Genomic DNA, 17,525 nt, shown 5'->3' with positions numbered 1-17,525 from the left:
TGCTTGATATAAACTGACAAGAAAAAAAAAGTTGTTTTTTTTTACAAAGTGTAAAAAAAATTAAATAAAGTGTAAAACAAAATTAGGAAAAAAAATTCTATATAAATATATTTTTTATACTATATTATAAAAAAATAATAATCAAAACTTGTGAAAAAAGTGTTTTCTTCTAGTTTTTTTTATATTTTAATCAAACTAAGTGAGACGTTAGGTACACACGTTTATATAAGCTTGCTCCCGTGATGGACTACAATCTTACGTTTAGTTTACTAATTAGTACTATAGTTCCTTGGATTCAGAGATGATTTGAGGATCTACAGCTTTTGTTAATAATTAGGATATTTGAATGCATTTTTCAGATGTAATTCTTGAGTTTTGTGTCAATTTAAACCAGTTACATACTTGGTAACTTTATTTAGTCATCTTTCAGGATGTCACACAGAAGATGGAATCGATGTTGTCCTGAAAGATTTATGGAAAATTAGATGCCAGGTACATAACGCTGGTTTTCCTGTCATATTCCAGCATGGCACACAGGACAGGGAATATGACAGGAAAACCAGCGTGATGTACGCGGCTTCTCATTTTCCATAAATCTTTCAGGACAACACCGGTTCCATCTTCTGTGTGACATCCTGAAAGATGACCAGAGAACAAGTGAATAGTCACCCTCTCTGTATGGAGAAAGGGCAAAGATTGCCCCTTGTTAGTACTTAGGGTCTCAGTGCATCCTTTCGTCACTCCTAGCAGCTACAACTGGGATGTCATGTGCTTCTTGGGAGGGGTAATATAAGTCAACCTGCTCACCTTTAAGTGTATATATTTTAATATAGCCACAATAGTCTGCTGAAGCTGAGTTTGGGGTTGATTTACTAAAGGCGAATAGGCTGTTCATTTTGCTGGGGACATTTCCCTTAGCTTAGTGAATGAGGTGAAGCTCAGGTGACGTCCATCATCTAATCTTGTGCCAGCAAAAATACTGTATTTTTTAAATTTTTCTAGCTCATTATTGGGTATTTTTGTGAAGTGACTTTTTACCACATTCAGTAAGGCGAGGGAAAATTTCCTTTCAAAATGAACAGCCTAGTCGCCTTTAGTAAATCATTGCTCCCATAGAGGTAAGGAAAGAATAGTGGACACTTGCATTTGCAATATGCTAACCCAATGACAGTATGAATACATCTTTATAATGTACTCCTGGAGGTGTTTTCCTTTTATATGTTAGTATTAACGAATTAATACACATAAATTGAATGCAATTGAAGGACTTTCATATGAGAAGCTGGATGTTGGGAATATTCAGGCTGAATAAGCACCATTAAAAGGTCCTAATATTTATGTCTGAAGTTACAACCAGGATACAGGTTACAACCCGTCAAGTTTATTTTTTGCTGCCTGTGTCCCATAGGGGAGAATTCTCTTAATTTCCTTCCCTGAAGATACAACAGGAAGTGAGAAGAATTCTATAGCATGTGAGGGGCATTCCCCACTTACACAGCTGCCGGCAGAACAAGTTCCCCCTATTGTAAGATTTAAGCTCACCTCTTGTTCTGGTGACAACTGCAAAATGTTGGATTTCTCATCACTTTCTGTAACCATGACAATGGTCTCCAGGACCAATAGACAAGCTGCAGCGGGGACACAGATAATAAAAACTTGACAGAGGTTCTATGCAAAAGTAAAACAAACAAAACCTAAACACCAGGCAGATATAAACTACACAAATTAAATGTGAATTAATGCAGATCTGTGTTCATCGATTCATCACTAAATGTGTTCTAATGAGAACAGTCTAAATACTTGCATTTGACTTTGTATTAGCCTCTTGTCGTTCCTGTATAGGAGACCTCAGATTAGGAGAGGAAGAAGCAGCACAATGAGTCAGTCAATTGTGCTGCAGTGTTCATGTGCTAACAAGGACATGCTGATAGGAGGGAGCAGAGGGACAGAACAAGGTGTTAATCAGTCTGCTGCTTCTCCTTCACTGTCCAGTCGCTGGTTTGGGGGAGGGACAAGACTTGTAAGTGTAACTTACCTGCAGACCACCTGCTCAGACAGACAGAGCTGTGCTCTGTATGAATATCAGGCCTGGAAGGACAAAAATAAAAATCCTTTTGAAGGGAAAACAAATCTCTTATATGTATTACAACTCTGTGTTGCATTTGGCTTCATGAATTAGTTTTTTTAAGATTTGAACAGCTCTGTCATTAAAAACGATAGGAAAGTGTTTGTTTAGAACGGAGATCTTGTATAAGTCATTGTCATCACCGCCGCTGAGGAGTACCCACACTGCGCCATGACGGTCTGCTCCAGACAAGCTGCATGCTTTGAAATCCTGCACCAGCCCACTAATAGGAGGCAGGCACTTTTTATATGGTGGCACTGGGCTGCTTGTTACTGTAAAAACCAGTAAAGGCAAATTAAGGAAACGTTAAAAACCTGTATTTTTGGTTAAAGTACATCATGTTCTTGTGTAAATTAAACCAATAAAAACGGCCACAGAATGTCCCAGCTGTGCAGCTAAACACAGAATACAGACCACAGGATCGCACAGAACGGGATACCACAATACTAAAAAAACACGGCCATTGCTCTACTTCACATTTAGAAGAAAATAAACCAAAAAGTCTTTATTCTAATGATTTAGCAAATTCGGCATAGTCAATATATCCATCATTATTCAGATCATCGTCCTTCAGAACGTCATCTATCAGGGTGATCAGTTCCTGCTCGTCTATGGCCTGCGCATGCTCTGCGCTCCCCTAAAATGAAGACATAAAGCGATGGAATTACATTTTATGTTGTTATTTATACAGGTGTATATAAAAAGATAACTTAAAAAGATAAATACTACAGATTAGGGATCCATGAGCCATTCAAATCCACATATACAAGAGAAGAAAATGCAACAGCAGGCTTGCCCTTTCACATATAATTGACAGACTGGTGATCGAGGTCACATTGTGTGCTCTGAGTGGAAGACAGCCATTTCTATATACTGACCGATTTATGTACATGGGAGATAGCGGTTGCTAGCTCCAGACCGTCCAACAAATTGTTGCCATCATAATCGTGCATCTTGAAGTAATGAAGCTGGAGCTCTTGTGGGGACATCTCTGACTCTGGCTTGTTTACAACTCCTTCTAAATGCTCCATGATGTGGCTGAGGACAAAAAATAATATTAATTACATCTTCTCAGAGCCTTTTCTTCCCTTTCTCTCCTAAAGTGCTATGGTAGTCTATGCTAAAGCACCGTGCATCTTTTTTCCCCAAGATAAAGAGGGCTTTCATTTGGAAGCTGTTTTAAATACATATATTTTTATTTCCTAGGTTTTAAATTAGGAAAGTCGAAAGTAAATTTAGGAAAAAAAAAAAACAACAACTTCCTAGTTTTATCCAATGCAACTTTTCTGTAATCTGCACAGACATGAATGTTTACCCCAAATATACTGCACAGAGCTTTCTAGGCAAAACAATATCACATACGTGGATACAAATGATTGAGTTCAGGTGCACCAAGCCAGTTCCATAAGGACACGTATTGATGAGTTTGGTGTGAAGGAACTGGAGTCGCCTACACAGACTGCTGACTTCAACCCTACTGAAAACCATCTGAGTGAATTGGAACACAGACTACATGCCAAAAACCATACTGAACAACTTTGGGATGAATTGGAACGCCAACTACAAGTCCTTAAATGTGGTATCTGCATTGGGTTTTTTCCCCCATAAACTTTTTTCCTTTTTTTGTCCTCACAATTGCTCTTTAAACTGAATGACCACAAATTTCCCAGATACTCCAACATATTACTGAAAGAGTGGAGGCTGTTGTAGTTGCAAAGGGGGAGCCAACTCCATACTACTGCCCATGGTTTTGGAATCTGATGTCCAACAATCTCATGTAGGTGTGCCAAACTTTTGGCCACATAGTGCAAGTGCGGTTTTTACATACAGGCAGTCCCCGAATTACGGACGTCCGACTTACGGACAATCCGTACTTACGAACCGGGGTCCACAGTTCTCCTAAATGTACCGGCAGCCGCCAGTACATTTAGGAGGACTGTGGCTGCAGCGGCCTGTGTCCCTTCAAATCTGCGCTGCTCTCCCTGCCTGTGTTGGCGGAGGCAGCGGGGACACAGACGCCGCTCCTGTCCCGGCCTCCTCTTCCCCTGGTCCGGTCCGACGGCTTCTCTTCCCCGGTCCGGCTGATCCGGCCGGGCTCCTCTGCCCCGCCCCCCTGCCTCCTCTTCATCTGCAGGCTGGGAGCCATACCCAGCCTGCTATTGGATATTGTAAAATGCAATAGCCAATAGCAAGCTGCTGCGTACAATCACACACAGCACCTATCCTTCCAAGGAACGGCCAGATACGGCCATGTACGTTGCAAGGATCTGTACGTGCCGACACTTAGCTGTGTGAATGAGGCCTTATACTATGGATATTAAACTTCAAGTATGTTAATTTTCAATCTGCGCTTTGATAATTTAAATGTGTTAAATCAAATTAAAAGCTGCTGCAATATAGACATCTAGGTCCAATGAGTGTGTTTAATTGAAAATACAACGCTAGTGGTTCAAATCGGTGTATAATTGTGTTAGCATTAAGATGAATCCACCTTTTCAGCTACACTAAGTGAGTAAATAAAAAGTGACCTCACTGTTAAGTGCACAAAAAAACAAACTGTAAATTATTCAATTATTCATAAATAGTGTGAACATCTATACATGTGATATCTCTATACAATATATGTGTAGTATCAAGTGCATACACAATGATTCCTCTGTGAGATTAATCGATGCAAACTATTATAAATGCTATCAATCTCTATTAAACTCTGTGTAAAAATATATCTGCGTGAAATTTTTACACAGAGTTTAATAGAGATTGATAGCATTTATAATAGTTTGCATCGATTAATCTCACAGAGGAATCATTGTGTATGCACTTGATACTACACATATATTGTATAGAGATATCACATGTATAGATGTTCACACTATTTATGAATAATTGAATAATTTACAGTTTGTTTTTTTGTGCACTTAACAGTGAGGTCACTTTTTATTTACTCACTTAGTGTAGCTGAAAAGGTGGATTCATCTTAATGCTAACACAATTATACACGGATATTAAACTTCATCACTACATATTTTTTTTATTTGCACTAACGGTTCAGTTTTCAGGAGATTTAATCCCTTTCTCCGGTACAAGTAGTACTGGATACACAGAGGTTTAGCAAATTGCCAAAACAAGTTCTACAATTAAGATCTGTGAAAGTTAGGGAAGAGTGATTGGAACAGGGTGACAAAAGTGAGCAAGGTAGGGAGTAAAGGGCGAACTATACACTGAGTGGCCAGATTATTATGACCACCTGACGTTTGTAGGCAAATTGGCTATAATTTTGCGCTGAAGTTGCTAGAGGGCCAGACCATTATAAATAGGGAAGCAGGTTGTTTACCACGACAGTAGAAGTGATTTTTTTCTGAAGATATGGGTAAACAACGCGATTTAACAGCCTTTGAATGTGGGATGATTGTTGGCGCTCGGAGCCATGGAGCGAGTATCAGCAAAACAGCAGAATTCGTTAAATGTTCAAGAGCAGCTGTTGTTAAAGTGTTTAAAGACTGGACTGTCAGCGGAAAATCTGGGTCTGAACGTGCGAATTGTGGCCGTCAGCGACTAGTCAATGTTAGGGCAGAACGGAGAGTGGCAAGACTGGTACAAGACAACAGAAGGGCAACAGTGCATCAAATTACTGCAGATCTTAATCAGGGATCCTCTCAAATGATCTCTGAACGCACTGTTCGCCGTACACTGCATCGTATGGGATATGGAAGCCAAAGGCCTGTTCGAACACCTTTGCTGTCTGCAGTTAACAAGATAAAACGTCTCCAATTCGCACAGGAACACAAGGATTGGACAGTCGAGCATTGGGAAAAAAGTTATGTGGTCCGATGAATCACATTTCCAGTTGCATCATGCAGATGGCAGAGTGAGAATTTGGCGGGAACAGCATGAAAGCATGCACCCCACATGCATGAGTACAACCCTTCAAGCTGGTGGGGGCAGTGTTATGGTTTGGGGCATGTTTTCCTGGCATGATTTGGGCCCTTTAATTCGTGTGGAACAACGTCTGAATAGCACAACATACCAAAGTATCGTTGCTGATCAAGTTCATCCTATCATGTTGATGGCGTATCCCAATGGAGATGGCTTCTTCCAACAAGACAATGCGCCATGCCACGGTGCTCGTATTGTGCAGGAGTGGTTTCAAGAACATGAGGGAGACTTTACCTTGCTTAGGTGGCCCCCACAATCACCAGATCTCAATCCAATTGAGCATTTGTGGGACAAAGTTGAAAGAGCCATCAGGCAACTGGTTCCACAACCATCAAATCTCACAGAACTGGACAGTGCTATTCATCAGGCATGGTGTCAGATTCCTCGCATCACCTTTCATCATCTCGTGGAGTCCATGCCAAGAAGAATCACCGCAGTATTGAAGGCAAAAGTTGGCCCAACGAAGTACTGATGGGGTGGTCATAATAATCTATCCACTCAGTGTAGAATGTGAGGGGATTTCACAAATCCTATCACCCCTGAAGTTTTCATTTAAGTAAACTAAAATGTAGAGCATTAAAAAATGCGCGATGTGTGCCTGGTTATCTCTACATGAATTTAAATTTGCTGGAGTTGTACTTAAAGGAGAACTATGAGGTGAGTGATTTACACTCATTGCTGACGTGTGACATTGAAACTGTCACAAGTCGGCTCTATTGATCAGGAAGTGAGCAAATACATACCGTCGCTCGCTCACTTGTCGATCATCACCTTGCAGAGAGCGGTGACTGTCAGTAACCTCTCCCTGCAGGGATTCCTCCCCTCCAGTGCTGACTGGAGAAATGGATGGGGGAGGGGGCGGGCACAGCTGGCTCTGCCTCTAGATTGGCATAGCCCGCTGTCAATCAGCCATCTGGGTGGATCATGAGTGTAGTCGGGATCTGTCCCGGCTGCGGCGCCCTCAGTATATAGCTCGCTATATACTGAGCTTTGGGTTACGGAAGGATGTTGGTATATGTCCTCCCGTGACCCTAAAGAGAACTATGGGATAAAAAGGTTACCCCATAGTTCTCTTTAAAGCTTCAGTGTCTCCACTTAAAGACACTCTGAGTGTGCACAGTCTGATCAATTAGAACTGTGGCAATGCCCACCAGTTTATGCTAAGCAGCCATGCAGATTAGATGAAGTGGGTCACAACCTAATTCACTACAATTGTTTTGACAAATAAACCTGTTACTTATGAGTAAAGTTGCCGTTTTAGGTTGAACAGTGTTACTTTCATTCCTGAAGCATTAAAGTAATCCAATGCTGGCAATACATTTATAGGTTTCTTCCTTTCAGCCTTCTGGGCTGAACAAAAGAAGTCTACCCATTTCCTCCATCTATACTAAACAGTGCTGCTGGGGGAATCTCCTGCCTGGCACTGTCCTAATACCCAAACACTGACTGCAGCTTATTGGACAGTCACTGATCAGCCGACAATTTGCGACTTTGCTCCCGCCCTGGTGGTGCCAGCCGGGCCAGACAGCAGGAAATTTAAGCAGCGTATGGCCAGCTTTAATTGGATTATCACTACACCAAAGTTTATATGAAGCTAACAGACCAGCACTTGCTAGCAACTAAGATATAACCAAACTCTAAATGTTTAAAGGACAAGTAAACTTTTATGATATATAATACAACCAATCCAACCCCCGTGTTCTCACGTCCTATACACAGTTTATTGGACATGATGACTTAAGGATCCTTAGACTGCAGGAGCAGAGGGGGAGCAAGGCTGGAAGGACTGGCCTAAGAGCCAGCCGGCATCGAGGATCAGGTAACTATAACTTTGTTCTTTTTGCACCTAGACTAAAATGAACACGTAACCTTTGCAGTGCGGGGGTAGCCCCACTTTTAAGGGTTAAGAAAAGTTTTGCCTGGAGTTCTACATTTGTCCTTTAATTGCAATGATCATAAAACTGCATTCCCCATTATTATATTAAATAGCAGGTTTACATCCTTTATCATCAAAGGCCGTGTTCTTGAGCAATGTTACAATACTCACTCTTTGTCCTGTATCACATTCTTGTCAAAGCGAGAGCCGGCGTGATGCTCCCCTTGCACTGTGTGTTCATGTTCTTCTGCGAGGGTGGAAAGTATTAAAACAGCAGAAAGCAGACAGCAACAGATATAGGAAGTCCTGCCGCCAATCATTGTTTTCCTATGTGGAGGCAACAAAGAAAATGTACAAATTAAAATGATTTACCAGCAAAAACCTTGAATAATAAAAGTCATAATATTTTGTTAAAGGGCGACTATACGCAACTTTCATGAATGTGTTCAAGAAAAAAAAAATACCTCTGAACAGTCTTACCCAGCCTATAGTTTTGTTCCAGTACTCTTATAACTGACTCACACATCTGGCAAACAGCACAGAAAGGCCGCCGACCTCACTTTTCTTCACTACTGTTAAGCAATGAAGTTTGGTCGCCCATCCTCCACCCTGGTTGCTGACTGGATAGTGAAGGAGCAGCACATTGATGAAGTCATCACTCTGTTCACTCTACTTTCTCATCCAGTCAGCAAGCTCCCAGCTCTGACTCACAGACTGAGCCCTGCTGTACTGGAGATCACAAGAAGCTAAAATAGTCATTACATAGTAATACTAGCTACATTTCACAATGTATTGATAGCTGGCCTAAGTCTCTAAGTCCCTGGTGCCCCAACATGTGTCCAGAGAGCCATACACTGCCCATTGTTGTTTGCAGCAGGGACCCCAGCAGTCTGTAACGGGATTATTGATTTCTGAAGGCTCTGTAATAGCAGTCATCTCTAGTAGTCTCCTGTAACATGTCTCCAGTTTCTGACTGTCTCCTACAGCTTGACTTCAGTATCCAAGCACTCCTGTAGCACATTCTCTGATAATTTCCTTTAGTCCTACAACCATCTTCGACAGCATTGCATACAGTATAATGAATATTACATTTGGCCTGGTGACATCAGGTGCCCCCTGAAGCTCATATGTGGACCACCACTGCTCTAAGTCTTTAGCTTGCTGAACCATACACACTCTCTGTACTCATGTTACTGTCCTGTTCTTCCTATCAGGTTTAAGTCACCTGTATCTGTCCCGTCTGGAACATTTTAGTAGGATTCTGAGGGCAGGCTATGCTGAAACATAAGAGATTTCGTAGGCTGCATCACATTGAAGAAGGTAGAACATCTCTCCAAGCTGGGTGTCTGGTGGGCAGTGTTGTTAATACAGCTCATTTCTTTTCGTAGTTTTGGCACAGCTGGAGTGCCAAGGTTCGCCACCACTGGTCTATGCTATAGGACATTGTTCCAGAAGTCTTGCGCCACATCACAAACCCAAGCTGTGTTGCCATGTTCTTCTGAGAGAGAAGAGGCTTTCTCCTGGCAACCCTTCCAAACAATGGACAAAAAACAAGGAAGAAGCGCTACTACCCTGCATGTAGTGTGATAAACAAATTGGAATTACATATATTACATAAGGATCATGTGTAAAAAGAGAGATGACTCAGTGTTTGATAGAAGTAGTGGGTGAGTCAGTAAACGCTGATGACGGAATGGTGGCGCCGGCAGATGGGGGAGATCTGCTTCTAGAACTGAGAGCGAGGAGGGAAGCTGTTGGCTGGGGACAGCGTCAGGCTGCCGCAGCTGTAGGCATATTAGGTACTGGATCCTGCTATAACTGTTGAGTGCCGCTAGGACTCAGCTGTTACGGATTCTATTGGTGGGAGCTTGAAGAGGGCAAGTTTTAAGCTTGTAACGTCCGATAACCGAGCCGTGTGTTCTCGGTGATAGGTGACGTTGACTTTCCTGCTGGCTTTGAGAATAAGCGGTTACGTGGTCTCATGGAGGCGCTTACACTTAGAATTGAGGACTTCTATGTTGACGGTCAATGGTTGCAGTTGTCATCTCTTCAGTCTTTAACGGATCCTCCATTGGATGTATGGAGTGCCTATCAACTCAGACATTTCCTCCTTGCTATCCCTTCCTTCCAAACAAACCTTACTTGTTCAGTCTTTTTCTAATTCTACTGTCATGAACTTTAATATTTAACATGCTAACTGAGGCCTGTAGAGTCGGAGATGAACTCTAGGGTTTTTTGCACTTTCTCTGAGTATTGCATGGTCTGACCTTGGGGTAAATTAGCGGGTCTGTCCACTCCTGGAAAGATTGGCAAAGGTCTTGAATATTTTCCACTTGTAAATAATCTTTCTCACTGTAGAATGATGGACTTTACATTGTTTGGAAATGGCCTTACAACCCTTCCCAGATTGATGGGCAGAAACCTGCGCTTCTCTAAGATCATTGCTGATGTCTGATGTATGTTATCACACCCCTGACTGTTCCAGACCAGAAAACTGCTAAGGGTATGTTCACACCAGATGCAGTGCGTTCCGGCCCGATTCTGGCCGGAAAACGCACTGCATCGCATTGCGGGCCGGCTCACTTTTTGCGGGGCAGGAGGGGGCGTAACGGGCCATTGAAGTGGATGGCACCGTAGCCACGCCCTCCGTCCGCAATGCAATCGCCCGCATGGGATCGCAAAGGCACATTGTGCCCGCGGTCCGGTCCAATCAAAATGCTGCAAGCACTATTTTGATTGCACCAGACCGCAGTGCGTTCCGGTGCGATTCTGGACGGAACGCACTGCATCTGGTGTGACCCTAGCCTAAAACTTCGGCTTTTCTATAGGTGGTCACACTTGCTAATGATCAATCAAGGACATTTGATCAGCAGCAACTGACTGCTACTTAGCCTCTTAATTCCTATGGAAGCAGTAAGGGTGTACTTAGTTTTTCTCCATTTTGGCTTTATGTTTGGAAATTAATTAAGAGACGGTGTAATATGTCATGCGTTGTTGTGCATCTGAGGTTGTATTTCGCTAAATTTTAAGACCTGCTTAGGACCAGGTGATCCTGATACTTAAAACCACAGAATTCTAGGAAGGTGCACTTTTTTCCCACACAACTCTATATAGTGCTACATTAAATCTTTTCATCCCTATTTACAATGGCTACTCACAAATAGTCTGATGATAAATCATTTTTATCACAGTAGATCTTTCAGCACTTTGTCTCACCTAAAGCACGTCTCTAGCTCCCTAAGGTTACTATTCACTGTGTTATAGCTTCTACGTCAAGGGAAGGCAAATTGGCACTCCAGCTGTTGTGGAACTACAAGTCTCATGAGACATTGCAATACTGACAACCACGGTCATGACTCCCAGAGGCAGAGGCAATATGAGATTTGTAGTTTCGCCAAAGCTGGAGTGTTGAGGTTGCTTACCCCTGTTGTGTTGTGAACAAACACTGGATTAAAAGGGGTTAGAACAGATAATGTCAGAAAAGCAAAAAAATGAATGAATACCATCTTGCTGGAACATGATAATGAGTACTGAATGCCTAGATTTCAGCTCAGTCTCATAACATACTGCATGTCCATACACATCCAGGAATACTGAATCTTACATGTGCCGTGGTATGCGACATAGGTGATAGGTGTTTCAGAGTCAAGTGATGCATGCCTTAGTATTAGTTCTGCGTTGGGTGTCAGAGGAGGACTGGACTCTGACGCAGCTTTTTTACTCCCTACATGGGGTTGATTTTAAAAACAAAAGGCCTAATTCTGAGGTAATAGGCTCCACACCTAATATAACCAGTGAGGGTGTCACCCATCAGACACAAATAAAAGGTGTAACGTATTGCTGAAACCATTGCTTTTCTGCCTAATAAGGAACAAGTAACACATAAGAAGGGTGTGTACATAAATATACCATGAAGAAATCCTAAACGATATGTACCAACCAGATATGATTGCTGGCCTTGGGTGTGCATGCTTCATACATTAAAACTGAAATCCAGGGAAATACACTAACTGCCCCTGCACTGCAAGGGTTAAATGCTCATTTCTTGATTTCTATAAAAGTAGTATTACTTTATTCATTACTCCCATAGCCTTCCTCCTCTCTGTGCTACCCCTCCCCAGAAGCTGTTTCCTTTCGGTGTCCGTTGTTTGCATGCCGACATTATCACATAGAAAGAAGGACCAGCAGCCCTGTATTGTAAGTGAGGACGCTGAGGTCTTGTGTACAAACTTGAGCGCAGAAGGGAAGAGGAAATCGCGGGTTGATGGGAGAGCGAGGGATCAGGTATGTAAAGCTGGTACCCTAAACAAAAACAAGCATTTCAGTGTAGGAGGTGGAACCCCACTGCAAGGCAAGTTTTGTCATTTTCCTGGAGTTCAGCTTTAAAGAAGAACTCCAAGATTTATTTGTATTAACCCTTGCAGTGGGGCTACCCCAGCACTTCAAGGGTTAGGTGCTCGTTTGTGTCTAGGTTTAAAAAAAAAGAAAAAAAAAGAAGATATACTCACCCAAAGCTCCGAGCCGGCTTCTTCTTAGGCCGATCCTTCTTTTGTCTGTCCCCCCCCTTGTAAATCACCAACCTCTATACACAGTGTATAGATGTGAGGACGCTGAATGCTGCAGGGAGGGGGAGACAGGCACTTATATCATCTCTTTAGGGAAGCCTATCCCACCTCAACCATCACGTTCCCAAACAATTCATCCCCACACAGATCCCTCCTAATGTATCACTTCCCCCTCCCTTTTAGATTGTAAGCCCTCAGGGGCAGGGCCCTCCTTACAATCTTGTCTTGATTTGTATTGTGATTGTAATGTCTTCCTTATATTGTAAAGTGCTGCGCAAACTGTTTTCGTTATATAAATCCTGTATAATAATAATATTATAAATAAATAGTGATTATCTTTCCACAAGTTGATCATTGTTTACACCAGCAAGCAAAAAATAAAACGCCGCTGTCAATCAACCTGCAGGAGCCGCCTCACAAGCCGCTGGAGAGTGTCACATGGGAAGGTTAGCAGGGCAGAAGAAGCCGCTGTCAATTGCCCCTATCCTTGCATTATGTGGAGGACGCCCAGATACACACAGAAGCCGGGGATCGGGAATCAGGTAAATAAATCAGTGGGCTGCCACATCCGCAACAAATGCGGCAAAGTAGCTTATGCCGCATTCTAAGCTGCGAGCGTGCTGCGTTTTTTTGCCCATATTCGGGTTGCCATTAACAAGTAATGGCACTGCAAGCACGTTTGAGAAAACAACATGTTTTCAATGTCAAACCCTTCGAGTTGGGCACCGGCCAGCTGATTGTTCAAAATACTTTCCCAAATTGACTTTGGCGCGAGGTACGTGCTCTAGACTAAAGAGCAGACTAAGCTTCATTTAATGACTTGGCAGAAAAGGAAACAAACATCAAACAGGCGATTGGGCAGCAAACGTTTTAACAAGAAAATAATTTAGACAAGTCTCCTGTGTGCCGGGATAGTATTACTGCGCACTGTACACTGAGGTGCCATGGGCTGACAATAGTGCGCATTCAACTTAAAAGGAGAACTATGGGGTTAAGTCTTTTCCCCATAGTTCTCCTTAGGGTAACGGGGAGGACACAAACTAGCGTCCTCCCGTCACCCTAGGCTCAGTATTCCCGCGAGCTGTAGCTCGCGGTATACTGAGACGCCGCAGCTGAAGCGGATCCCGACAATTGTGCCGGGATCCACCCAGCTGCGTGACTGACAGCTGGCTCTGCCTATCTAGAGGCAGAGCCAGCTGTACCCGCCCCCTCGCCCGTCTGTTCCGCCAGTCAGCGCTGGCAGATCGGAGCGGGGAGGGGGGAATCAAGCCCCTCCCCTGTCACGGCAGAGAGTTGTGACAGGATCGAGAGGTGAGCGAACGCCGGTATGTGTTCGCTCACCTCCCGATCTACTGAGCCGACCTGTGACAGTCTCATTGCCACAGGTCGGCTAGAACTATGAGGTGAGTGGAAAGCACTCACCTCATAGTTCTCCTTTATGTGAATGTACTTCCCCAGGGATTCCTGGATATGGGGTGCTGATGATTTTATACAATTAGTTATAAAAAAAAACCCACACTGACCAAAGGATAACTAGAGTTGTTTATTATTCAGGATTTATATAGTGCCTGCAGTTAACCCTTGTGTCACTGGTTATATGTTCTCTGTAGATGGGGCCCTGGTGGACTGATGGTTAAAGTGTATCTAAACCCAAAAACAACAAAGCAATATATTGCAGCTTACCCATTCTTAGATGTGGTGGCTGCATTTGTTTTCTTTTTTCACCTGGTGATCCAGACAGTAAACACACTTCCTGTCCTGTCTTGCACAATCCACCCCTCGTCCAATCAGAGAATGCCTCGTATTCATTGATAAAAACACTAAGCATTCTCTGATTGGCCCGTGTGCTAAGTGAGCGACCCCCTGTGCTTTAAAAGCAAAGGGGAAGTCACTCAGCACACCAGATGACCCGGAAGATTGCTGTGAGTCCCCGGTTCACACGATTATGTTCTATGAACACGCGTGGCGGTGACACGTTTGCGAGGGTTTTTCCCCCGCAGTTGCCGCCTGCCCCCATGGATGTCAATGGGTGCCTGTATGCACGAGAAATGCAGGAAAGTAGCTCCTGTAGCAAATTCTGCTACATGCGTCTGGGTAAACCAGATGTTTGCTTGGCTGCGTTTGGGATGCCATTAACTAAGAATGGTACCACAAGCACGTTTTGGCGCATTCCATGACAATGCGTCAAAGCGCATACTTTTTCCCCAAGTTTGGTGCACGTTCATGGAACGCGCAAGTCTGAACAGGGACTAAAGCATTGTATTGGCTCCTGCTACTACTGTGCTATATAGGATCCCCGTGGGCTGACCAAGTGCTGACCAAGTACTTACATACATACATACATACATATAATGGGCCAAGCTGGACCACTGTACATATGCACATTGCTTTTTCATGGAGCCTACATGGCAGTATACATTGGTATAGCAATGCTGCATTGTATAAGCACCAAGAAAATAAAATTACAGAAAGGTAAGTATTCAATTTTCCGTTGTACCCAGAGTCCAGCTTTAACCCTTTTGCTGCTGGGAGACTTTGTTTTTTTTTTCTTGGGTGTTTAAACAGAATCTAAAATGCACATTTTCATTGTAAATGTAACTCCAAATCAACGTAGAATGTAGAAATCCTTGGGGGGAAAAACATGGGAGTTGCAATTTGTTATGCTGCATGATAATAGTAATAATATAATAATAAAACAATAGGAAAGTTCTCATTTTTCTCTAGAAACGACTTCACCCCAAATATGAGATATATTCTGACAGTAGAGGTCCTGCTGTGTAAAAAAGGTGGTAGCTGAAACTTTGTATGTCGCACAGTTTTCGCCCAAGAAATCCAGATTTTCAGTAAAAAATAAATTCAAATGAATTTTAGCGCAAACACATATAAAAGGTGAGATAGAGATACCAAGTCTATCAAGACTCAGAACTGCCAAATGGCACCCAGGCTGGCAGTGGTAGGAAGTCATGGCATCCAGGCTGGCAGTAGTACAAAGTGACGGCACCCAGGTTGGACTTAAAAGTAAAAGCACTCAGGCTGGCAGTTAAAGTAATGGAGCCCAGGCTGGCATTGGTAGAAAGTAATGGCACCCAGGTTGGCATTTGCAAATGTAGTGGTACCCAGGCTGAAATTGGTAAAAGTCATGGCACCCAGGCTGGCAGCAAAAGTCATGGCACCCAGGCAGAAATTGGTAAAAGTCATGGCACCCAGGCTGGCAGTAAACGTCATGGCACCCAGGCTGGCAGTAAACATCATGGCACCCAGGTTGGCAGTAAACATCATGGCACCCAGGTTGGCAGTAAACGTCATGGCACCCAGGCTGGCAGTAAAAGTCATGGCACCCAGGCCGGCAGTAAAAGTCATGGCACCCAGGCCGGCAATAAAAGTCATGGCACCCAGGCTGGCAGTAAAAGTCATGGCACCCAGGCTGGCAGCAAAAGTCATGTCACCCAGGCTGGCAGTAAAAGTCATGGCACCCAGGCTGGCAGCAAAAGTCATGGCACCCAGGCTGGCAGTAGTAGAAAGTCACAGCACCCAGGCTGGCAGTAAAAGTCATGACACCCAGGCTGGCAGTAGTAGAAAGTCACGGCACCCAGGCTGGCAGTAAAAGTCATGACACCCAGGCTGGCAGTAGTAGAAAGTCATGGCACTCAGGCTGGCAGTAAAAGTCATGTTACCCAGGCTGGCAGTAAATGTCATGGCACCCAGGTTGGCAGTAAATGTCATGGCACCCAGGTTGGCAGTAAAAGTCATGGCACCCAGGCCGGCAGTGGTAGAAAGTAACGGGACCCAGATTGCCAGTAAAAGTAATGGCTCCCAGGCTGGCATTTGCCAATGTAATAGCACCCAGGCTGGCAGTGGTAGAAAGTACTGATAGGGACATAAACTGATGTCACCCCGCTCCAGGGATCCTCTACAACTTCTTCCCATATCCCCATCCAGTCACATACCTCCCCGTCCCCGGGCGGAGCTCCGCTCACTCCTGCTCACGCTGGACTCTGCTATGGGGTAATCCGCTCTCACCCGGCTGCACCGCTCACCGCAGCCTCAGCCAGCCGCTTCTCAGAACAAAGCGAGTGAGCGCCGAGCATCAAGCAGGATTATACAGGCGGCGGAGACGTTCGTGGATCGGCGTTCATCTTCGCTCGCCTGGAGATTTAGTACTTGGCGCATGCGCAGTGTGTCAGGTGGAGCTCGTATTGCCATTTTTGTTTCTCCTCCTTCGGGTAGACGTGTTGATATCTCAGTTGAGGGGGGTGGCAGAGGGGAGGAGGGGATGCAGAACATACCAATATCCACTTGTATGATCTGCCCGGTATGGGGGTGGCTCTGTCTTCTGCCCTGATATAATGGGAAGAGGCGAGCTTGTTTGGGACTACAAGTCCCAGCTGATTGGTGAAGGTTTCAATATAGAGAGCATCTGCCCCAGGCTAAGCAGCAGAGCTGAGATTGTCAGGCCAAATAAGTTTATACATTATAGACCTACTGGGGTTTGTTTATAGAATGAGTAAATCTAGGGGTCATTTGCTCACGTTTCAGTGCTTATAAAACTGATTGGCGAATGTTTCTGAGGACGCATGGAAATGCCAGTGTTGGGCAAATCTGCAGCGAATAGATGAACAATTGCAGCTGTGTTCAGGCATTGGATGTCAGACCCCCGAAATACCTCAAAATAGCTTTTCACGCAGGAGATCCTGCTACAAAATGGAATGGACCGGCCTCCACAGCTGCCGCTACTTACCTTTCCTTCACTGCCCACCTTCCCTCTGTCTATAGAAGTGAAGAGGCCTCATCTGAGGCCCATGTCACAATGGCCATCTTGTCCCTGGTGGCAACTCGCTAGCCACAGGGTATCTAAGGCTCCGTTCACACCTAGGTGTTTAGTTGCTCAAAAGTAAGCGCAACATAATGCTCAAGACCTGGAATGTCATCCATTTCAATGGCCCCCGTTCACCCCTGAGGGTTTTGTCACAAGCTGCAAAATGCCTGTTGCAGGAAAAAGTTCCTGAGCTTCATGGGTGCAGTT

General features: G+C 44.0%; 1 protein-coding gene across 1 annotated transcript; it reads right to left on the bottom strand.

The window, feature by feature from the left end:
* Positions 1-2,425: 2,425 nt before the first annotated feature.
* Positions 2,426-16,548, bottom strand: MCFD2 (multiple coagulation factor deficiency 2). The gene is made up of 4 exons (XM_018576292.1): positions 16,453-16,548; positions 8,109-8,266; positions 3,004-3,163; positions 2,426-2,762 (listed from the first exon to the last, which is right to left on the bottom strand). Exons 2-4 carry the CDS (start codon positions 8,255-8,257, stop codon positions 2,631-2,633), a joined length of 441 nt encoding a protein of 146 aa, XP_018431794.1. The 5' UTR covers positions 8,258-8,266; positions 16,453-16,548; the 3' UTR covers positions 2,426-2,630.
* Between the last annotated feature and the right edge of the window lie 977 nt (positions 16,549-17,525).

The sequence above is a fragment of the Nanorana parkeri genome, unplaced genomic scaffold (assembly GCF_000935625.1).
Source record: "Nanorana parkeri isolate BGI_ZX_2015 unplaced genomic scaffold, ASM93562v1 scaffold63, whole genome shotgun sequence".
NCBI classification, from domain to species: Eukaryota; Metazoa; Chordata; class Amphibia; order Anura; family Dicroglossidae; genus Nanorana; species Nanorana parkeri.
This window is presented reverse-complemented; position numbering and strand designations above follow the sequence as displayed.